The sequence below is a fragment of the Hirundo rustica genome, chromosome 7 (assembly GCF_015227805.2).
Source record: "Hirundo rustica isolate bHirRus1 chromosome 7, bHirRus1.pri.v3, whole genome shotgun sequence".
NCBI classification, from domain to species: domain Eukaryota; kingdom Metazoa; phylum Chordata; class Aves; order Passeriformes; family Hirundinidae; genus Hirundo; species Hirundo rustica.
This window is the reverse complement of record NC_053456.1, coordinates 98,322-123,666: the sequence shown is the minus strand read 5'-3', so window position 1 is coordinate 123,666 and position 25,345 is coordinate 98,322. Positions and strand designations below refer to the sequence as shown.

Here is a 25,345-nt window from a genome sequence, read left to right as displayed (position 1 = left end):
ACTACAAGGCAACATAATGGGAATACTACGTACACAGTGCAGGGAAATTCCTCTTACTGATTTCAGATTTCTGGTTCAGGTGTTTTTTCTTCCTTCCTCCAAGAGAAGAAGGGTTTTGCTCTTCATTGATGCTAACTATTGCAGATGACATGTAGAGTATTTCTCTGAACTTCTGACACGAGTTTAAAAGCATCGTGTTTCAGGTCTACGTTTGCTGAATTTAGGTTAAATGGCTTTAACATCACTTTGTAAATTATCACAAAAAAACCCAAATAAACAACCATAACCAACCCAAACCCTATTTGTGTATCTTACTCCACAATGCTTCTCTCTCACAGACCACAGTGGTGATTCTTAATCATGCTGATGAGCAACAATGCATTGTAAATTTCATAATACTCTGAAGACCTTCCAAATTAAAAGAACCTTTGAGATTGTTCATCAGCTTTCTTCATCATACAGAAAGTGTAGCTAACTGTGCACTATGCTACACACTATTATGGCCTTCAAAAAAGACATCCTAAGTGTGCTATCTAAGCCATTACCTAATATATCTATGAAAGAGAAGACATCCATTTTAAAATACGCATTTAAACACATGGAAGAAAGAAAGCAGACAAAAAATGGTAGATATCTTGCAATACTAAACTGAACTGTAATGACATTTCCCCTTTCTTATCTGATGAAAATATTAACAGTATGCTTAGAAATGAATTTTTTTTCCTATTTTAGTGTTTATTCTTCAAGTTACTAACCTTAAACACGCTCCACATAGTGAAATTTCATATTAAATCTCACTCCTTAACATTCTTGGCTTACTTTCAAATAGGTTAAATATTTTGGAGCACAGTTTTTGAAATTCTACTAACCACTGCACAGATAAATGACTGAAAGCATTATTCCAAAGGGCAACATACATTTCAACAATGCTGGTCTCTTAGTAACAAAGAATGGCTTTGTGCATTTATGTACACAATTTAAATTTTTTTTCTGGACCTCATTAAGGAGAAATAGGGAACTCCACAAAGACCAAAGATTTTTGCTTTGACAAAAACAGCCTCTGGTCTGAGAAAAAAAACCAAAAACTGTTGTGTTTTGTTACTTGATAAAAAGTTAATAAACTGCCCTTTTATGAAAATTAAAATTTAAGGTCCTTCCAGATCCGACAGCATCAAAACAACACAGCTTAGAATGGTTTAACACACCAGTATTATTGCCTTTCATAGCGATAAAGCACTGAATTATGGTTTTATTTAGAGAAAAAGCTACTGATTTATATTCTTCCAAAGCTGTGACATTCACATGAGGGTGAATGCAAACCTCATTCCAGAGGCAATTTACTTTTCCAATGCACGCTCTTATTTTCAGCAATGGGTGAATAATAAGAAAGCAAACAAAATATCTGCTTACTTGATTAAAATGTTTTAATTATTCAGGAACTAGTGCAAATTAACCAAGTAGACTAACAGTATGTGATTATATTCCACAATGGTTTCACACAGGTGTTTTGTCTTTTTGACCTGGGAATATGCCAAAATAATTTACTTGTATTTTAATCTCCCTGGCAAAGAATAAAGACTCCCAGTTCTAACTCACCATGTATCATAGGCACCTGACAGAGTATGCAATCAAGTTTATTGCAGACACTTAATAAACTACTGAATGTTGCAAAGAAAATAAAAGGATGAAGTGGGCTAAAAAGAACCTCCCCAATCTCATGCATTAGGATGCATTACCTTCCCTTAGTAAGAATTCTTAAAAAATTATTTTATTAGATACTAAAAAAATGTATTTTAAAATTTGAAGAGAATTCAATTTGACGGACATTTTGGCATTTTTTTTTAAACATCACAGGAGTGAAGAACACCTCAGAAAAGATTGGGACTGGCTCGTATATAATATATCTTGGCTACAGAGTATCTTGTGAATTCCGGACGCACCACAGGTCATTCAAGGGAAAAGTGTCTTCAGCTGGCTGGCAGCATAAACGCTCCTGTGGAACCTTTTCAGAGTGGATACAAGAGTAACCACAGTGCATTGTGTCAGCAGTGAAACAGATGTACCCATAGATAAAACTGACGGGACAGTATTGATAGTAAACTACACTCCAGCTTGGCTTTGGGAAGACAAAGTGTCCTTGAAAAATTACGTATGTTCTTAAATATCAGATGCAGCCAGGCAAAGAATCTAACCATGGGGGGGAAAAAAAAATAAATAATGCTGGTAATCACTATCAGTCTTTTTAACTATTAGCTATCAGACAGAAATTAAACTTTTTGTAAAATAAAAGATGAGAATAGAATTTTTGAAAGGCCTTTAGTGAAGAACTGTTTTCTAATGAAGAACAAAACTGACAGTTTAGTGTCTTTATTACATTATTCATCTGCTTCAGTCTTACTCTATTTTGGCAGATGAAACACATAATCTATAAACACACAGAACGTTAACAGGAGATAGAGAATTACACAATGTAATATGTACACAGCAAAAGCAGCAAGGAAAGGTAAATGAGTCACAGAAATCCTCAAGTTAGGACTCTACATTCATAGCCAGATGGAAATTACCTCCTGTTACATTCTAAGAATCAGCACAGAAAACCATTTCAAGTGGCATGGGCTAATGAGTACAGACAAAAAATTCTTTTGGAGATGAACTTCTGGTGGAGTACTGAAAAATGAAACACTTTGTTATTTATTCCAGAAGAGTTTTAGTTAAGAATTTTATAGCTGATTTTGGAGAAATTAAAATAGTTGAAACATAACTCTAGGTCTGCAGACATTCTGGTTTCAGCTTCTTGGGGCAGCTGCAAATGAACAAATGCAGGACGGAGCTGGGGACTTGGAATCTACTCATTACTTATTATCAAGCTGTATCGGTTTGGAAAATATACTTTTGCTCATTCTGCTGCAAGAACAGAGTTTTTTCTGAAAACAGGCGGTTGCCTTGAACTTAAACTGAAAAAAACTTCCTATTTACCGTATATCTTGTAAGAATAGGGCTAACAGAAACAATGTTCTCCAAAAGCAGATCTGTTTTCCAAAAGTTAAGTGAGAAACAGCAGGGAAGAGTTTACCATTTCTTATTCTGTGGATGACGTATGCATCATCCAGCTGAAATACAAGTTTCAGTCACAAAAATGAGATTCTTGCATGGAGAAATCTTCTGTATATATTTCTGATTCGAGGTAAGATACTTCACTCTAGTCAAGATTACCCAAGACTGTGACACTGTGAAATTCATCTTTTCCATTTCAAGCTCCAATAGAAGAAACTATTCCTCCAAAAGTAAAACTACAGTGTGGGCTGGGCTTAAATGCTGAGAACATGATGTATGCTCAAGAAGCTGGTTATGACAACTTAATCTGAAAGTGGCATAGAGTTTGCTACATTAACACTTTACTTGATCCTCACATTCAAGGCGGCCTTGCAAATGGAATTTTTTTCCACATTTAAATAAGCAATTTTAAACTAATTTCATGTCCTCAATAAGTAAGTACTATGCAAAATGTATTCACAGTAAATGAATGTCACTTGGCAAAACCAAAAAACCTCAAGCATTTTTCTCAGATGCATCTGTGCAACCTTGTTACATTTGACTTGTAATAATAATTACAAGTGCTGACTAACGCTAAAATTACATTGCAGTACAGACTTGAGTTGTTTTTACCACATGTGTTGATTGTGGAGCTCAGTGTCGTGGCTCCGGTGGAAAGGCCACCTTTCGACACTTCTGAAGTTACCGACGGGGCAGAAGATGCTGGAGTGGAAGCAGCTGCAGTAGAGGAGGCTGACGATGACGTTAACCGCTCTCCAGACTCCATATCTGGAAGAGAGAAGATAAATGTCAGTCTTCTATGGCAGCAAAGGAAATCACAATGGGCTATGGGACTGCCTGTGCTGACTGTGTCTCAGGATCTGCACTAAATTCTCAAGAGGTTCCTGTGAGACCTTCACATGAGAGGTACATGCCATTAACAGCACCAATCTGTCAGGGAACTCAGCAGAGCTGCAGTACTATGGGAATTTGGTACTGCTGTTCAGTTACACCACATTTCAACTTGAATGCCTCTACCACACCCTGTGCTCAGGAGCTCCATTTCAGCTCAGGCTGGAGCCCTCAGCCCATACCAGAACCAGCCCATGGCTATTGCAGCCTGCCTGTGCCCCTGCCTCTTGGCTACGTCCCATGTTCTAGCTTCCCTCTAGGATGGCATCAGCTCCCGTCTTTTGCTACTCTTGACCAGACAACTGGATGGACACTGGGCCTGACAGATTCCACTGTTCTGTCTAACCCTGTGACCTGCACTGTTCAGATTGCACGGGACTGTGCCGGAGCTGGGAAAAGCCCTGCCTGCATAATCCTCAACTGCCAGCTTACCCCTCCTTGCAGAGCAGCCCTGTTCTTTGTTGCTCCCTGACAGACAACTTTAAAAAACCCATAATGCATGCCAAAACGTCCATATCTAGACTCTTAATTTAAGGAAAGACCCAGCAATTATGGTGAGACAGTACAAATACAGGAAGAAAAGTTTGCTCGGGGGTTTGTGATGGTGATAGCTTTTCATACAAAATAAGACATTTTTATCTGTGCCATGAATGTCTAAATCAAAAGTCACCAGGCTTATTTCACTGAACAAGCATATGTATTTTAAGAAAAACAGACAGTAATATTATTATTAAAAACATTAGAAAAAGTGTTCAGACAATACTCTCAGGCACTTGGTGTGGCTCCTGGGGATGGTCTTATTCAGGGCCAGGAGTTAGATTCAATGAGCTTTGTGGGTCCCTTCCAACTCAGCACATTCTGTGATTCTGTGAAGTAGTTTCTCAAATACTTAAGAAGCACAGCCAAGCCAATGATGTCTTTGCACAGGGGTATCAGCATCAACAGACGGTCTGACTCAATTTGCCAGAGCAGCAGTTGATGGTGAGTCAGAATCACAGTAAAAATGAGGTGGGAAAAAACATTTCCAAGTCCCTGTACTATTAAAAATGCCATGAGAGTAAGCACATTGAACTCTTAACTGGTAAACTTCCAAGAAACCTGTTCCTGTCATGGAGTCTCCCTCATGGTCAGAGGCAACACCCTTTCTCAGATTTATGCCTGAAATCTGAGGGCAATAAGTACCGAACTTAAACAACTGTTGCAAAATCTCATTCCCAGTACTAGTAAAGCAGAATGCCAAGAACACAAGAAAGACACACTTTTCCAAATTCCATTTTAAACGATTTAGAAAACTGGTATGTTAAACAGCACTTCTGATCCAAAGTTGTATTAAAAAGTGACGTCCCAAATGCACACTTGGAAAGACAGCATGTTACACCTGTTACCTGCTTCTCCAGAAAGCAGATCCTTGGTTTGTCTCAGCCAGTAAAAACAAAACTTAAAAAGCCACAGCAAATACAAAAATAAAATCAACAGAGAAACACAAAATATTGTGAAGATATACTGCACCCATTTTAACTAAAGTGTTTATTCCTTGTCACTAATAGTTTTTACACATTGCAATTCCTATGCACGGGGAAAGTCTCCAGGCTTTGCACGCTAGCAGAACAAAGCATACTGCTTTGGGACAGTGAAAACTGCTAACACAGGAGGTACGTGCTGCCATACAGAACTGTCTACCCTTTGTACCAGCTGCAAACAGCCACTCCACCCTCAACAGCACCTGAAGACTTCACTGCTTTTATTCTTTACAGCCCAATTTATCACAAATTGTTTTAACACATGCAGAAAAAAACTGCTTTTTCTGCAAACATAGAAAAATCAACTACTTACACTGATATGGCGCCAAAAAAGATATCTACTACTATATTTAATACTAGGGGTATGACCTTCTCCTTGAGAACAATAGTAGAAATAACAAAATTACTTTTCTCAGGAAATTTATGAAAGAAAAGTATTATTAAACATTTTAAATGTTTCATTTGGGACTCCTAAATACAAACTTTTCTCCAGTTAAAGGTTTTCCCATCCAGTTACAGAATACTTCTTTTCATTTTTAACAATCTGTGACTATAATCAATCTAGTGTGCTGATCAGCGGAGGTAGGTCACAGAAAAATACTGCATATAGTGTTTATTACATATATATGTCCATTAACTTTTACAGCTATTCTCAAGGATAATAATTAACAAAAATCCCGTTCATAAGGGACTATGGTTTTAGTTTACATCTACAGACTTAAGTCCACAGCATTTGCAAACCATAGTAAAAAGATTTACTATGTTTAGTATATGGACATCAGTAGACATAAATTATTATGACAAAGCACTTTTTTTAGTCACTACGAATGCCTGAACTTAATTGAGGCCAACAAGCATTCCTTGTACAAATAAAAATTTGTGTTATTTTGGTATTGTTTTAATTATGGCTACAGTGAAGCCATTTACAGAGAGCATAAGGGAAATTAGAAATTAATCAAAATTGAATTATTACAGTATTTCCTTGTAAAAGGAAAGGTACCTCTAAACTTTAACACACTCCATTCAAAACTCAGGATTGAAACTTCGTATCTTATGTTCCGTCACAAAAACATCCAGAACTGTCAGATTTCTAAAACTGAGGAACTGTAATCTGGTGTGTAATAATAAAACACTAAAGTCAGTCTTTACCATAGAAACACAGAATCCAACCTAAATGGGTAGAAAAGACCTTCAAGATCGAGTCCAACCTGTGCCCAATCCCCACCTTGCCACCCAAGCCCAGAGTACTGAGTGCCACATCCAGCGGTGACTGGAACATCTCCAGGGATGGGGACTCCATCACCCCCCTGGAATGCCCCTTCCAGTGCCTGAGCACCCTTTCCATGAAGAAATTCCTCTGATGTTCAACCCAACCCTCCCCTGGAACAGCCTGAGGCCATTCCCCCTTGTCCCTGTCCTCTGGGAGCAGAGCCTGACCCCCACCTGGCAGTTCTACCTTCCTGTCAGGGAGTTGTAGAGAGGGAGGAGGTTACCAGGAGCCTCCTTTTCTCCAGGCCCTCCCTTGGCTACTCATGGTGCCCCAACCCCTTCTCCAGCTCTGTTTCAGTCTCTGGACTTGCTCCAGCCCCTCAGCGTTCTCCTTCTCACATGACAGACCCAGAACTAAGCACAGCATCTGAGTTGCCTCAGCAGTGCCAACTAGATGACACTGCCCCGGTCCTGCTGGAGCTGATGAAATCCAGGTGCCCTTGGCCATCTTGACCACCTGGGTTCATGTACAGCCACTTTCAGCAGCACCCTCAGAGCCTTTTCCAGCTTACCAACCACTCTGGAGCACTGCAGGGGACTGTTGTGATCCAAATGCAGGACCCAGCACCTCACCTTACTGAACTTCAGTTAGCTGCCCTTGGCTCATCAATCCAGCCTGTCCAGACCCCGCTGCACAACCTTTGTAACCCTCCTACCCGCAAACAGATTAACAATGCCGCCCGACTTGGAGTCATCCGCAAATTCATTGAGGGTGCCCTCAATCCTCTCATCCCGATCACTGATAAAGATATTGAGCAGGACTGGCCCCATTGCTGAGCCCCAGGAAAACCACTGGTGACCAACCCCAGCTGGAAGTAATTCCATTCACCACCACCCTCTGGGCCTGGCCATCCAGCCAGTTCTTAACCCAGCAAAGAGTGCTCCTGTCTAAGCCATGGGATGCCTGTTTCTCCAGGAGAATGTTGTGGGAGACAGTATCAAAGGCTTTGCTGAAGTCCGGGCAGACACATCCACAGCCTTCCCCTAATTCACTAGGCAGGTCACCTGGTCATAAAAGGAGATCAAGTCAGTCAGACACAACCTGCCTCTCCTAAACCCCTGCAAGCTGAGCCTGCTCTCCTGGTTATCCTGTATGTGCATGCGCATGACCTCAGCCAAGATGATCTGTTCCATAACCTTCCTGGCCATTGAGGTCTGACAGGCCTGAAGTTCCTCAGATGCGAGCTTCTAAAGTATTTTACAAATAAGTATAGTTAAGAACCACCTACAAGCAATCCATGCTTGAGTCGTAAATAAGAAGACATACTTGGCAAATCAATACTTTTTTAATACAGAGAAGTATATATAGCTATACTTGCAAACTTTTAACCAACATAAGCCATCTGTTTGATCAAATAAGAACTGGGAGAACAGTAATAAGCTCCCCTTTTAAGGCTCCCCTTTCTTTCCCATCCCACCCTGCTCCTTTTATTTCAGTTTGCACGGCATTGGGAAGTGTTTTTGAAAGGGTGCTTTCTCAAACTTTAACTTAGCTGCTTGTTTAATGTTTTTAATAAAGAACTGGAATATTGGTATTTCTGAATTATTTTGAATGGAAGAAATTTACATTCTTCTCCTAGAGACATACACACTTTTGATTTCAAACCCTTAATTATATTTAATTACTCTAACCACAGCAGATGGCTAACTCCAAAAGAGATAATCTCCAAAACAGTCATTAGACAGGATCAGCAATAATTACACTGTAGACCTAATGCGTTCTGTGACTAAAAAGTCCATACCACTTACAGCAGATTCATATTCTTTTTAACTTCAAGTATAAGTGAGACATTTGTTCCACTGGAGCTATCTTTTTAGTCAATAGTTATGAATTTTCATGACTGTTTTTTAATCTCTCATATTTGTAAAAGAGAAAAATCATTAAGTAAAACTAGGAAAAAAATTACTTAAATTTTTCAAAGTGTAGTGATTTATGTCAGTTCCTCACAATGCTTTGCCAAAAACTCCAGCTATTTTCCCAGAATTTTCCATGGTGAATAATAATCATTAATGCAACTGAACCCAATGAAAACAGAAAGTAATTTCTCAGGAAAAAGGAACAAAGAAGGGAAGTATGTGAACCTTTACACAAGAAAAATGTTGTCTTTTAGGGGAAAAAATTACTAATGTTTAATAAAAATAGAAACCCTAAAAATAAATGTTTACTAAAGTAAACAACAATCAAATAATTTTCAAATATATCAAGCTGAAATTTCTTTACAGTCAATCACCTACTATGATCAAAATTCTATTCTATGATCAAAATCTTCACAGAAATAGACCCTAATGCAGAAGAAAAACCCCTTTCTTAAACAGGCATAAGAAGCAATACCCCCTCATGGGATAGTATCATGGATACAGTATCCTATCAATGTTAGCTGGGATGTGTGAATACTATGAAGTATGCTTTGAAGACATCTAAACACTAACTCATCTACAAATTTCAGTTTAACTTCTACATTCCCATTACTACTTCAATATTTCAATTATTACCTCTAACACAAAAAGAAGCTTTCTCAATGACTAAGTGAAATTTTTAACAACTTTATGACCCCCAACTATAGAAGAGTACCACAATATTGTGTTCTCTTGTCTTACAGCAAGGTATTTAGTTGTATCACAATAATTATTGTCAGTCTGCCACTAGTTCTTGTGTCAATGAATGCTCTGATGCCAGAAATCTTGCAGCTGGTGAAGGGAAGCACATCAAAGTCTCTCAGAACACGCAGTCCAGCACACCACAGATGCAAAACGCGGTGTCCAAAAAGGTCATGCTCAGAAGGTAAACGCAGAGCATGGGTGCTAGCTCAGAGGTGTCTCAGCAGGCCAAGCAGTACCTGTGTGTTCCACGCCTTCCACAAGGGCCACAGAACCAGGGAGGGTTTAAAACCAGAGGTGTGACAAAAAAAAAAAAAAACAAACCACAAAACAAGCAAGCACACTGACCAAACCTCAGGTGAGAAGGAAGTGAGGAATGGGTGCAGTGCCTTACAGACAGACTACGGACACCTGAGGCTCCAAGTGATGCTCTCTGTTCTGGCAACAAGGCCTGGTCCCAAACCTTCCAACACACAGTCTACTACTGCTATGATGTTTTGCACACAGAGATTTTTGAACTCAAATAAAAGTACCAAATATAATTAATGAGATCCGCTATCTCAAATATTGTACAAATATTGTACAAACGATAAAAGCCAAATTTACTGCTACATATTGCAAATTTGCAGAATGTCACTGTAATTCTGTACATTGTACATTCCTGCATTATGTTCTAAATGGACTTTCTAGCCTTCCCCTGACCCACATCACCCATATTCAATCAGTGATACAAAAACTCATTGTTTATTGCATCAGAATCCACAGCAGTGAAAACATTCACAAAATCACACAGATGTCACAATTCCATAAATATTTGTTTTAAGAGTCTTTACCCCTATAAGGTGACTTAGTAAAAGCCACTTCAAAGCAGGTCAAAGAACTTTGAAGTTCACTGTAACTGAGTCATGACTGGCCTCGCAGAAACAGAGAAGAGAATCAGTTACCGTTCTACTCTTTATTAATATGCAGTGGCCATTTTAAATAGTCTTAGAATAAAATGACACTTTAAACAATGCATCTACTTCGACTCTATCCAACAGGATAAACTCATCATTAAACAATAGATGCAAAATAAGTAGCAACCGAAAAACTTATTTTCTCCTATTTTACAAATGACTGTGTTGCTTTCCACTAGAAATAAGCATCACTTTGAATATTTCTGCATTCACACATTTCATGATTATAATAATGAAAGAATAGTTAAAGAACAGTTTGGGTTGGAACGGACCTTAAAAGCTCATTACATTACATAAACACCCCTCGCCCCCCCACCACCACCACACGCAGGGACACCTTCCACTGGATGAGGCTGCCCACAGACCCATCCAACCCGGCCTAGAACAGTGCCAGGGATGGGGAGACCACAATTGCTCTAGCCAACCTGTGCCAGTGCCCTACCACCCTTAATTTCTTCCTAACATCTAATCTAAACCTACCCTCCTAAAACAAAATCCACCTGCATTATCTGCTTTTTTGTATGAGGTTATCAACTTTACATGTCCATGTTTAGCAGTTACCACTTTTATTAAGAACACATATCCCTTCACTCACTTTCACTTTTGTGATGGGTTAGGATAGGAAAAGTTGACACCATCACCCTCAAAACACAGAAGCAGATGGGTGGGGATAGCTTTTTACTCAGATGTACACACTTCAGTCAGGAATGCTCACCCTACAAAAGCAGCTGTCCAAGCCACTTCCTGCAGCATAGCAAATTTCAGATGACAAGAAAGGAACCATCCTGTCAGTTACCAAAGGCAAAACTGTCCCAATTCATCCAGCGCAGGAAGAGGAGCAGTCACAATGGAGATATCAGGGTGGCAATGGTACAGTGTAACACTGTGCAGACATTAAGGCATATGGACACACCGCCCATGGAGCAGAGACAACTGCACTACACATCTGTATTCCAATGCTTCTAAGCAGATTCTAAATAGCAAATAAATAGTGGTACCACATAAAATTGATGCAAAGTCTGGACTCTAGTCATTACTGCAGAGACTTAAGTAATAGCATCAGAAGAACATTGAAATGCAAAGATTCTCTGGCATCAGTTTGGTAAATGCCCCAAAGAGGCACATTCACCACATTTTGTCATCAAACGAAAACAAAGGATTCATCATTTCAGAACTGAGGTTTTAGAAACCTTTCTGTTCCCCAAAAAACCCCAGACCAACAAACAAACAGATCACTGCAATATCTTACACTGTCTTGGGATGAATACCAGTTTTTATTTTCATACCTAACAGTTCAGCCTAAAGACATGTTTCCAGTTTCAATATAAAAGCCCACTCTTCCATTCCCCACATATCTTTTGGTTTTTTAATAGTCTCATTATGAGACTTCAATAGCTTGGTGTTCATTTGCACTAGATTCTAGTACTACTACATCTTGTTCTACAGAAGCAAGACTTAGCATTTTATACTATTACTTCAATTTGTGAGGGCACTGAGCAAACTATCTACAACTACCTTTATAACTTTAAAATTCTGATGTATTAGTCAAGCTTTGAATATTGATAACCAATACAACATGTTTTAAATACATAGCAAAAATTCTTGCTTAGGGTGGCTCTGAACCACCCTATGAACAGGAACCCACACTAGAAATCCTATGCAACAGCCATTCAAAAATCAGTAAAAAAAAAAAAAAAAAAAAAAAAAAAAAAAAAAAAAAAAAAAAACCAAAAAAAAAAAAAACTGGGACAGCTTACAAAACCAGTATCTATTTGGGTGTATGAACACCAAGAGTGACAAAATAATGAGCTCAGAACTAGTCCATGGGCACTGCTCTGTAAAAAAAAGATGCTGAAAAAAGGGTTCTTTTACCCTGCAGTACTGAGCTAACACACCACATATAGTCTAATAAAAGTAAGAAGGGGTAAGGATGGTAGCCTAAGTCCTTCCTAACAAATGGTCTAGAGATTGGGAGGGAGGGCGGGGAGGGGAGAGGGATGTTGTTTGTTTGGAGTTTGTTTTTGAGTTTTTCATCCTAACAACTTAAGTTAGTAATCTAGTCCTTCATATATTGCTAAAAACTATAACCACCAGCATACTCTGATGAGAAATGAATTACTGGTACCAAGTCAGAGTTCCAGAAAAGCATTCAGGAGAAACAAATCTTTTCAATGTGTTCCTGTACCAGCCGCAGGCTTTGCAATGTGTCCTGATTTTGTTTTAGAATAGCACCAAATTTCAGCCTCATTATTCCAACACTAAAATCATTTTACATTTAAACAAAAAGAGAAAAAGCCAAACATCTAAATTGTACATTATGTTCTCCAATGCCAGCGAAAACTAGTTTTAGCCCATGGGAGAGAGAAGAAGTCTATCAGCCTCTCAGAATCTCTGGCTGAGTTTTGGCGCCTTGACTAAAGAACTTAGCACTAAGGAATGCTAATTCCTCTGTTTTGAGCTCCTAAAAACACCTTGCAGTGTCATCTAGCAGGAATGTAATAGTTTCCACTAATAGGCTGAGACACAGGCAAATCGTTTCCACATTTTCATGCAGCTGCACTCTCATGGTTCTTTGGAAACCCAGAACCAGCTCCTGAAGGGAGCATTACATGCCATAACAGCCACTGTTCTGAGTCAGCTTCATCAGTGGCATCCACCCCCTTTTCCAAAATATCCTTCTTAGGTTATTTGTTCATTGTTTCTTCCAATCTGAAAGGTATAATTTTTTTAAAAACTGGGACATTTAAGCAAAACAAAACCCCCACAAAACAACGGAGTCCACTAAAGTTTAGCTAAACAAAACAACTAGAAGGGAAAATAATGGGGGTCTTAAGATACAAAGAAATAAAATTAAGCCTCAACAGAAGCCACAGCAGGTCTTACTGTGTCACAAGACTGTTTTGGCTGACTCAAGTCACAACATTATTTTTACAAACCAAGCAGATGCAAAATTGACATCTTGATGCTATTTACAAACTTGAAATAAGTGTTTAGACACAAAAAAAGCCTGCTGGATGGCATTTTTATTTCAACAAACTGGAAAGAAAGAAGATAATAAGCAATCCATACTTCCATCTTCAAAACAAAAGTACTGTATCTAGACTTCAAGCTGTAACAAAGCCACATGCTAAACACCACTTTTCCTACATGATTAAAGAACACTAGTTAAAACACAGGAGTCCACTTTTGCTGTACCAGGTGTTGGTTTTTTTGCAAAGCTTGAAAACCCTTTAAAGAATAACAGTGATACACATTGCAATAAACCGTCCTTTCAAAATTTAAAGGCACTCGGCAAAGGCAAGCAGTCAACGATGGCCATATCTGACAGATAAAGCTGGGGCTATTTTGCAGGGTGTGGGAGCAGAAAGCCCAAGCAGCCCCAACTCCTGCCACCCATCACGCAATCCAAGAACTCCATGGGGACCTACAGCTCTTTACTTCCCTGCACAGCAAAAACAGCTGTATCTCTTGGCCACTGCTGCTTCCTACACTTCCCTTCCCCCAGGCAGCCCAGGCAACGCAGCTCCTGCAGCTCCCATCAGGGCTGTTCAACCTGTTCTGCAGGAATCAGGTTCTGTAAATTAAGCTGAAGCTCGAGCCAACAAGGTCAGCTGTGAGAGACACCAAGCTTTAAGAGTCTCTTCAGCTGTAGAATATGCAAAAATATTGCAAATAGCAAGGGAAACCTTTTCAAAACAGATTGTAGGACATAGGAAAGAATGGAGCAGGGGTACAAGAAGACAGCTGGGCAACAAGGAAGTCTTCTGGAAGAGAATACATATGTTTTCCTGGTCCCCAAACTCTTAGGACATTTCATAGACAGAGTCAATATTAAGCACAACCGCAACTTATTTGGCATATCATATTATATAAAGTGTATCTATTAACAGCAGTATTTTGTTAAAAAAAAAAAAAATCAATAGAATCTTGTTTGGTAAGACACATTAGTATAGGATAGTACTCCAGGTCACTGGGCTTCCAAATTAAATTGCAGTATTACAGGGCTTGTAAGGAAGGCAGCATGCATATGAGATCTATGGCTATCCTGTGAAACCCTTATCTTTCAGTCAGTGCTCTCAGGATGAAAAGGTCATAGTTTCAGAGAGAATGGCACTCATTCCTCAGCAATCCTCAGAATACAGCACAAGTATTTGGGGGGAAAGAGCAGTTCAAATCAATGGCTTCCATGTACCAGGTCTTCACCACTTTGCGAGAAGAGAAGAACCCTTTAGAAAAGTAATATACATTGAATCCCTCTTCTTTCCTTCCCCACGGCATTTTTCCCGCCTTGTTCTCCTTAATATAGACCTGTATCTACATGCTCTAGCCACTTCGTTGTTCACACCCTTTTCTCTATAGCTAACAACTCATGTGAACTAATAGGTGAAGCACGTCCAAAAACCTCTTTCTACCTCAAGCTGGAGGAACAATGTTCCTCATCTACTTATTTTTCTCACAAAATGAACATAACAGTTATCTCATATATGCTGTCTACTTCACAAGTTTTTTAATAATAGCTGTTTAATTCAATATCTATTTTTAAACTACCTATTATAAAAAAACCATCTCTTTCTGTTAACTGGATCATAATTATTCTCCATGTTTCATTTTTGGTTCCACTTTCTGTCAACATAGTGGATATGTCCTGTTACAAAATGAAATTGTACATCCTTTTATTTCCACGTAAAATACGATAAGAGAAAAAGTGGACTTTTGAAGAGCAACAATTATTTTGGTTAGGAATTCACTACATGGTTTTTCATACTCTAGTTCACAAAAGGAAAACAAAAGTCTTTGGTACCAAAACCACAATATTATTTTATTATTAATTTATATCAGAACTGCAAAATTTAATTTAGCACTTTTCTAAACTTCCAAAAAATAACCAAGAACATGAATTGGTATTGTATACTATAGAATGCCAGTAACATTAACCATGGTATGTACAGCAGTACTGCAAACGCTGTGCCACTTATACCAGCACAACACAAGACCGACCTTAAGAAAAATATAATCACTGTAGACCCATGTAACAACCTGAGTAAGACCAAAAATGCTCTGTAACCACTGTTTTACAATATAAAATCTGTTAGACTGATACTCTTGAGAAAAATTAGACCACACCTGTGCACTGAGTGATAGCTCACATTCACCTGGTCCTCAACAGCAAGGGCCGAGAAATTACTTGAAGTAAAAATATCCCATCAACTTTAATAAAGGCAGAAACAGCACTCACATGATCATATAAGAAAAGCTGACAAAAAGGCTGTTTTGTTTTATTTGAAAGACTAAGTTTGTTTGGCAGGAAACAGTTCCGAAGTGATAAAAATATTATGAAAATGCCAGCACTTCAGAATTTTCATGAAACACACGCACTCTATGTCACGGCATTTGTCCAGTGAGTATTCATCAAAATTTTTCATAAAGGTAATAGTAGTTGGCTAAAACCTAGATAGACTTCAATGGTTTGGGGCTTTTTAATCTCATGAAAATCAGGTGTTTTGCTCATCACTACTGTCAGATATGCATTACAAGCAGTAGTTGTTTTAAGAATTTAAAAAAAAAAAAAAAAAAAAAAAAAAAAAAGCTACTCTATATATTCTTTTTATACTCCTCTTCAATCTACAAACATTTCAAATTATTAACCCAGGAAAGGCCGGGGGGGGCAGATGCGGGGGGAGGGAAGGTGGGGGAAGGAAACACAGAAGAGAAGCAATGAACATTTGGCATTACAGGAGAACAGATAAAGAACACGAACAGCTTACTGTGGAGAGGGGTTTAATCAGGAAGTAGCCATTATCCTGTCGCTACAGAGCAGTGACAGCACTCCAAAACAAGCCGAGGGTTTGGTCTTGGAGGTTTTTGTTGTTCGCTTTTTTTTTCAGTCAAGAAGGAAGAAAGCACACATGCTATCATGTCCGAGTTTGCTGAGCCCAAAGGTTGCCAGATGCCTTTTGTCAAAAGCTATCCCGAAAATTAAATCCAAGCAAGCATTGACAAAGCTGTATTTAAGGAAGCATCTAAAATCTACCACAAGCTCCGTCTGTGTTACACACAAAACATGGCTGTCTTATTCAGAGATTAGCAATTATTGTAATGAGATACTGTCAGAGAGGGTCAAACAGTGCTTCCTGCAGTTTACACATCTTGATTTCCTGGTAAACAAACCGAAAGGCAGGTGGAGCACTTGGATCACCAGTAACACAGCTGCTCACGGACCAAAACCAACTGAGGTGAGTATGCAGCTTTACCTGTACTTAAATTACACGAGTGGAAAAAGGAGCAGAAAAACATAAAACCATCTAAACCGTGAAGGAAATTTTTCCCACAGTGTTACGTAAGAATCAGTGCCAGGCTGCACTGTTTTCTTGTTTATGCCAACTCCAAGAAAAAAATCTTTATTTTCATGTAACTGATGTTTATGTACACACACGCATGCACGCACACATACACTCTCCAGAACAAACTGCTCCCCAAGTTGTTTTGGTATGTAAAAGTGCTATGAAACTATACCCTGAAACAATCCTGGAAAAATATGAAACTGATAAAAACAAACTCTAATCACTACATGTGAATTTAAGCATCAACCTCCAAAAAAAGAAGCACAATTAAAGAAATCTATTAAACAATATGCAGAAATCACAAGAATTAAATAATTACCACAATTTTAAAAGAAAAAATATTCAAATGCCTTTTCTTGAAACTGCCAAAACTTTTCCTCCACAAAAAGAAATAACCACATATGGACTAAATATATGGCAATGATTCAGTGAGAAAAGATTATAGGTTGTTCCCTACCTATAATCATTAAAAAAATTAATTTCCACAAGCTCCAGTTTAAAAATCGTATTTTCATGATGAAACCATGAAGAGGTTACCATGAAAATTAGAAGTGAAAAAAAGAAAAAGCAACCCCCAACAGGAAAACAACAATTCCCCCCCAAAATAAAAACCTTGACTAACAACAAAAAGCTCTTCTCCTAAGCAACTAGGATAAAGTATTTGGTCCAAAAAACACCAGAAAACAGAATTTCTGCAAGGGATAAATATAGTTAACTTATTAGACAACCTGTCAATGAAAGTCAAACTGTTACACCAACCTAAAATAACAGCACAAGGGCCTGAACCACAACATGTAATCTGAGAAAAATCATTTGCATAGCTGGAGAGAGATGCAAAGGCACTGGGGGCTGGGGAGCAGTGGCTCAATCAATGAATTCTTCCTCTCAGAAATTCAGCAGCACCAAAGACAACCTAGGGAATACACCAAAATAACATGTCTGAAAAAAACAAATCAAGAAACAACACACCAAAAAAGTTTCTAATAACAATGTTAGAAATACATTGCAGCTGTTTTTCACAATCAGGAAAGAAACAAAGGAAACCTATGAAAAAAAAATACAGAAAGCATTACACGAAAGATCATGAAATATGAAGGGGTGCATCTCTATCAGCAAACACTGACAGTGAAAACACAGCCTCTGCCAATGAAGGAGCGATTTTGTCCTCATAATCTCCCACATAACCTAAGATATATTAAGAGAGAGAGAGAGATATTAAGAGGATATATATATCTGTATACATATATATATATATATAATCTCAGCAATCAAAACAGCAGTGACAATTCCCTCACCATACACTTGCATATTAACTCACTGCCATAAGTTAAACTACACCAAAACTCCAGCATTTCATTCACACAGTTTTTTTTGTTTCTTGTCTTACAAAAAAGCAGTTTTGTCAAACGAAGTGCAGTGTTTCTGAAGAAAACAGTAAAATTCCAAACCATCAAATGAGAAATGCATTTGCAAAAACAAGGAGTTATCAGCAGCACTCTTCACAGTAGTCTTCAATTAGTTTTAAAAATCAATATATGTTGTATTTAATCAGGGTAAGTTTGGTACTAGTATCACTGCAAACAAGCTTTCACTGCAAGATTTAGGAGACTATGATCTGAATCCTCACTCTGCTAATATCAGAAATTTACATGCTAAAATACAGCCACAATGAATTTGATTTTTGTATGACTCCAGGAGAATCACGTAGAATAGTTCTACATGGTAAAATAATAGCTCATAAAAAATGATTTTTCTGAAATTGTTTCAATCCATATTGCTCATCATTTGAAAAATACTGCAGAACAGCTGTTTAGCACTGACAGAGCAATTAAGAATAGAGAAACAAAAACATGCCACTGGAAGCAGCATAACAGATGGTCCATACTTATTTTCTGAACCCCAGGCTCAGTCAGACCTTAGCCCAGTAACAGTCAGTGACACATTAAAAGCACAGATTTGGTTCCTACCACTGTAGCCATCAGAGGAAGCTAAATATACTGAACTAGAACCCACTACACATCCATGATAGTCAGCAAGAGAGAATCAAAGATTCAGCAATTGTTGTTCTCAGACAGAGGTTTTACAGGCTACCAAAACACTGGTGGTCAAACACCTCAGCTTCATGAAAAAATTACGTTTGTAAAACTGGCCTAATATGATATAATAAATCGACTACTCCAGCTGTATCTCAAATATGCACCAGCCCCTGCCCTCCTGAAATGGCATGCCCTCAACCTGTGGAGCCCAACTGGACAGTTAATGTCTTTGGGAAAGACTTACTTTTTTTAATAGTATCACTTTACATACAGCAAATTCTAAGTCTAAATATGGGTACCAGATACAACTCCAGCTATGGGTATGATTAAGGAAACTACGTAAATAGAAAATTAAAATCTTTACAAAATAATACATATGACGACAGTAAGTAAAATACTGAAGTGTTCCTCCATTGAAATTTCAAACACTGCCCACGGAAATTAAACCTATGGTCACAAAGAAATAACAAAATCCTGAAAACTTTACCTACTAGATTTTAGTATATCTAGAACTAACTATAATTATTCAGGTAGCTCTATTCCACGTGTTTTGATTTAGAAGGTCTCACTTTACCCTGTGATAAAGAAATATAAAACCAGTTAAGCCACGAATGTTGCTTACGCACACTTGAAAAGAGCATGTAATCCCTATGGAACCTGCAGTGAATGCTACCAAAGCCAGAGATTTCCATTTTGCATCATAATCTGAACCAACTTCAAAATTGTTGCAAGAAACATGTTACTTCATAGCAGAAATATTTGCTCAAAATAGCAAACATTTATGAATACAAGCCCAGTACCTGAATCCAGCATCATCTGTGAACACAGCTGCATCAATGGTGTTGGAGAGAATAAACTTCCTGCAGTTTATTAAATCAATATGCTTATTTATAAAAGTTTCAGATGTAGTATTAATCTGCCTTCTGCTTCTAGCAATTTTAGCTGGAATCCTCTGACACTAACTGCATGGGCCAATAAGGAGGAGACAAAAGGGATAAGACATCACTTAAGAAATAACAGCAATTCTTAAACATCTTTTTATTCAAGAAAAATCTAAAAAGTTAATAAAAGTGACCTCCAACTAAAGTACAAAAGATTGGCAGGAGGAGAGGAGTGTCCACAAAGGGATCGGCCCAACAAATTACCTTCTTCCCTTCATTCAGCCTGCAACAAAAGTCTCAACCACCATTTACTCCTCAGAGACCTTAATGCAATGGCATACCAAACCAAACCCTACTTGCATCCCAATATATTCAGACCCTGACAACATTTACAAGCTTCAGTACCATTTTTTCCCTCCCTATGCTACTGTACAGAGCTCAATCTTGAGTTCCACTGTTACATTTAGTTCCACTAGTACTCATTGGATTGGTCTAAAGTTTGGTCTCCAAATTGAAAACAAAGATGCATCACAAGAGACAGACTACCTTATTTCAAATAGTTTCTCACCACCAAGAACAACTACATCAACCAATCTTTAAAACCCATCAGCTGACAGTAATGAATCTGCATCCTTACATTGGTTATAGACCTACCAAAGCCAGGGGAAAGAGGTGCCCTTTCCCAAGGGGAAGAGAGGCAACTATCTTCCCTTCGTTCTACCTCCTACATATCCTGGTCACACTTATCGGTCATATTGCTCATGATTCAGCTTTATTTTAAAGGCCCTTTGGTCCGCATTGAATTGTTTGTAAAATGCATGAACACTGCACCAGTCAATTTGATCTTTAAATGGTATCTTGGATTTGAAATGAACACAGTAACTTACCAGTGAACCATCACTCAGGAGTCCTATTCTACTCTTACTAAATACATCTCTACCAAAACCCTGATATGTACAGAATTGTTTCAGTGCACATAAGTCACACAACCCCCCCCCCAAAACAGCTTATTCCTTACATTACTTCAGTGCCCAAAATCATTCTTCATGCAAGCTCATTAACTAAAACTACTAAAATCCTGAACTATCACTTATTAAGTACCATTTCAAACATTTGCCGCTAGATTTCAACCCCACAAAGTATATATACACGGAATAAATATTCAAAGAGCATAGAAAAACAACTGAATTAAATAATTTCAGTACATTTTAATTTTCCTGTATCAAAGGTTTCCTGTATGCTACTTTTCATTCTTAGCATTTTGATTATCAAAATGTCTTCGAATTACTGAATGGTTTTAACTAGCAACTCGGAAACAAAACAAACTAAACCATATCAGGATCTCAAGGAACACATTGTCCTATGTACCAAAACATGCCATTTCATAATAAAGTTGATATATTTTACCATAAAGTTTTGCTAGTATTTTTCAGTATAATCTATTAAAATGTAGTAATTTGAGTTTTATGAGATTTGACACCAACATGAGGTTTATTTCCATGTTCTGCATACATTACTATCATCCATTTTAAAAAGCATTACAGAAACCAACATACTTAATTTTCTTTACATATTGGGGGTGGGGGCAGAATTCAGTATAGCAAACTGCCGTTTGGTCAAACAAGATTTTGGAGAAAAGATCACATAGGTAACAAACATGGCAGAGAAATGCACACAGAAGGAGGGTTACACTGCTATTTTCCATAAAAATAACCATTAATTGACCCCATTATTGGAAAACTGAGAATAAATTACTCGGAAACTATAAAGGTATTTCAGAAGTTTTAAAAGCTTGGAACAACAATAAATATATTCTTTATCTCTCATCGAAGTACACAGATCCTCTGAGAATACAATATTCATTTTGCTGCAGAAGAACTGACATTGCATAACAATGAGATTTGCTAATGAAATCAGCCATCAACCTGGAATACATTTGTATTAAACCAAGACCTCGGTGTCATTTTGTTTTTGCATCATTTGTTCTTTCTCTCATTTTTCGACCTTTCAAGTATCCTGTCCTCCTGGTTTCACTACTTCAAGTACAGCAATACTGCAATATATTTTAACATTGTATGTACAACACTTTATTTTACAAAATTTCTTTCTCTGCTAAATGTACACTCTAATTGCATAGCTTCTATCAGCACTGCTAACATAACCTTGAAAGAAAAGTCAGCAGGCACTACAGAAACCAAGGAGTTTTATATCCTCTATAAAAATGCAGGAACATCTAATAAACACTAGCTGTCACTTGGAACAAACTATACTTTCATAGTTCAAGTTGCATGTCCCTTAATACAAGAATTTGACAGAACACCGTATTTTAGAAAAGTACCCTCTCTACTCATCTAATGATTAAACAGGATAGAATTCAGCATCATTACATTAATACAAGTGTATTTCTTTGCCTGAATATGCAAACCAGAATGAATAGAGTAAAATGATCCAGCAAGTTCAGTGACAGTATGTTAAAGTATGCACTATACATAACAGATACATAAAACACTTTACTGAAAAAGAGATGAATACAGAATGGAATTATTTATTCTACTACTCAGAGGTGACCATAAAAATTTAAAAATTACAAAGGTATCTTAAAAGACATTTTTCTGTCATTATACCAATATCATATTTTGGGTTTGCAGATTATATGCTGTTTTATACTTCATATATAAAAAGCAACCTGTTTGCACCCCTAGCTCCAAACGTATTAAACCTATGTTTTGAAATCAACCCAAAACTATTGAAACTAGAATACAGCACATTAGTTTTTTCTACTGTTCTTATTTTACAGAATTTTTTTTTCAATCGAACTAATACAAACAACACGCTGTTACCATAAGGTACTATCAAGTTAGTATTATTGTTGATAATCTCCGAAGTCATCCCAAAATCTAATACAAAACAATAAGGAATAAAATTTTGCTGACTTGTTTGGTAGGGCTGGCTTTTTTTTGCAGAAGCAGCGGGGGGAAGGTGGGTCACACATGACCCCTAGTGTTTGCTTGCCTGGGCATGGGTGTTTGCTTGTTCTTGTTTTTTTTTTTTTTAATTAACACTACAAAACCCTAACTCCATGAAAAGGCAAGGGCAAATAATTTCTTACTCCATTATACAAAAATTGCACACAACTCTCATGGAATAAATGGAAGTAATTTGTAATTTATTTTATCTGGGGGATGAAAGGAAGCGATTCATTCTGTAGTTACAACAGCTATCACAACATTTAAAAAAAAAAAAAAAAAAAAAAAACCACCCAAAAGGCATAAAAGACCACTGAAAAAATAGAGAAGAAAAATAATTACGTGACAGAATATGGCCTTAAGCACCCCTGGAGCCAGAGCCAGTTGCATCAAATGGTCTCTCTACAGTCCAGGAAGAATACCATCAAGATACTGGACATAATGAACTAGGTAAGAACTGAAAGCACAAAAATTTCCATAAACTGTCTTCATATGTGCTCTGCTGCTAAGTTAAGCACCTATGTCATTAAGAGCCTTTGAAAGCTAAAGGCATAAAAAACATGGCCTTATTTTTTCTTTCATTTTTCTCAGTTTTAAAGATATGTGGCTACAGGATACAAATATCCAGGCACATGCCATCTGAAAAGGTCTTACTCTCATTCGTGCATTACCACATCCTAATAAAAAGATATATGAAGATTATCACACACTATCAAAAAATGCTTCTCTCAATTATGAAGCATCTGCCCTTCTGCAATAAAGCCACCCACATTATATCTCAAAATGACTGAAGCTGAAGAGATAGAGGAGGCACGATTAATATAAGGCAAGGTCTATTATCACCTGCAGGCTCTGAAATAAAGAAGCTCTAACACAACAACCTTGACCCTTGAAAGTGATAGGTCATTTTCTTCTGTGATAAACAGTGATTGCTTTCTGAAACTCCAACAACTGTCAAACAGGCTAAAGAGTATATGGCTGGCAGATGATGGTTGTGAAAAACTTGCACTTTTAACAATAACTTACTGCCATGTAGTATAGATCGACACTGAGCATCTTCTACAAGATCTTACAGGCTCTTGAAGCCATGTAAGACTACAACAACTGACACCACTGTTTTTATTAGGGATCAATCTAGTGGATGTGGAACCTAATTTCTATAACTTATTTCTAAGAACATAGAAAATTATTAAATGATACAGTCTTAATTCAAACGAGAGAGACAAGACACGCAAATCTGCTGTAGATATGAAATACGTGATTCTGGTACATTGCTGCTGACACTAGGCAATCATGCATACACCTTAAGCAAATGACATAAAACTTCACAACCCACACAACTTGGCATAGATTTCATAGGCATGAGAACACAGAAACCAGTAATTCTACTAATAAAAGTGAATCCTTATTTTAAAAGTATAGACAAGAACACAGATGAAAACGTATCAATACCACACAGAATAAGATAATGCCTGGTGCTATAACATACTTGAATTTCTATCAATAAGAAAAAGCATGAACCCAGAAATTTATTCGTATTTATTCTCTCTGAACTCGGAAGAAGAAGCTACTTCAGTATATAGTCTAAAGTTCTGTATTTTGTGGCAATAAATCACAGATTTAGATGTCCAGAGTACAAACACATTCCAAAAATTAACACTGTCCATTTTATACTGTTTCAAATATTCCAGAGAATATTCATAAACATATACACGTTCACATATAGAATAGGCACATATACATATCCAGTTCACATACAGGGGTTTTGTACTGTGCTGTACTTGTAGTCATGCTTATGCACACTAACACCTTCACTTTCACTATTACACAGTGCTTAGTTTAACACTATTACTGGCACTTCAATGCAGAAATTGTAAGCATCTTTCAAAGCTTAATTTTAATACCTAGCAATAAAGTAGGCTTATAATTTTTTCACAATGAAAGACCACAAATTGTACTGAATTATAATGACTACTATTTATCTACTTTTAGGGAGTAAAACTGGAGGACAATTTATTAAAGCGCAGGAGGAACTCCTGAACACTGGAAGGTCACAGGCTATGTGCTGAGCTGTTAAGCAAAAGTGTCTATGATGTTGCAGAGCTGCCATTTTTCTTCCTTGACAAAGCCTCCATCTGCCACAGAGCCATTTACAGCCTCAGAGTCAGAATATCAATGATTTCCAACCATTCTGCAAGTCTGCTTTCACCTTGACATCACCTCTGTAAAGTATCTAAAGCAGATGATACATATAATCCTCAACTAGCCCTAAGGTCATACTTTATTCAACTGATATGCACTTAAGCTATTCTAATACACCATTCTTTACTTCCTCTGAACTGTGCAAGAATATGAAAACTCCGAATTGTTGTTTGCCTTAAAGAAATTACCTTTGAAAAATGTAAAAAGAAAACCTCTGACTACTGACAAAACATGTAAAAAATCAGTTAGAAAACATCTGTATTTGCATAATGTACATGCACACCATCACAATTTACATTATTCTTTCCCAAATAAATGAAATACGCCTGTCAAGACACTTACTACACAGAATAAACTATCACAGCCTCACTGAAACCAGCAAAACTACTTTCAGCTCTTGATGTACATACAAACTGATTTTAAAAAAAAAAAATCCAGATTAGAGATAGGTCAGAAGAGGAAAGAGAATCTTGACTTATTGAAAGAATACCTAATGAATTAGGTCCTCAGACAAAACAGGTTATACCTGGATTGATAAAACCAATCATATCACGTATATATTGATAAATGTTAATATATATATACACACACATACATTAACACATATGTTCTCTGTCAAGTACAAGAATAT

At 37.4% G+C, this 25,345-nt stretch overlaps 1 protein-coding gene across 16 annotated transcripts in view; it reads right to left on the bottom strand.

The window, feature by feature from the left end:
- The window catches only part of BAZ2B (bromodomain adjacent to zinc finger domain 2B), a 108,343-nt gene that overhangs the window by 54,502 nt on the left and 28,496 nt on the right, over positions 1-25,345 (bottom strand). For 11 of the 16 annotated variants that reach the window (XM_040068952.1, XM_040068959.1, XM_040068960.1 and 8 more), the window contains one exon: positions 3,667-3,822. In XM_040068952.1, the coding sequence (XP_039924886.1) occupies positions 3,667-3,820 (154 nt within the window). In that variant the 5' untranslated portion in view covers positions 3,821-3,822. Of the gene's footprint in view, positions 1-3,666; positions 3,823-16,053; positions 16,291-25,345 lie in introns of those variants that run through there. The other 5 variants (XM_040068954.2, XM_058421262.1, XM_058421263.1 and 2 more) reach the window with 2 other exon arrangements.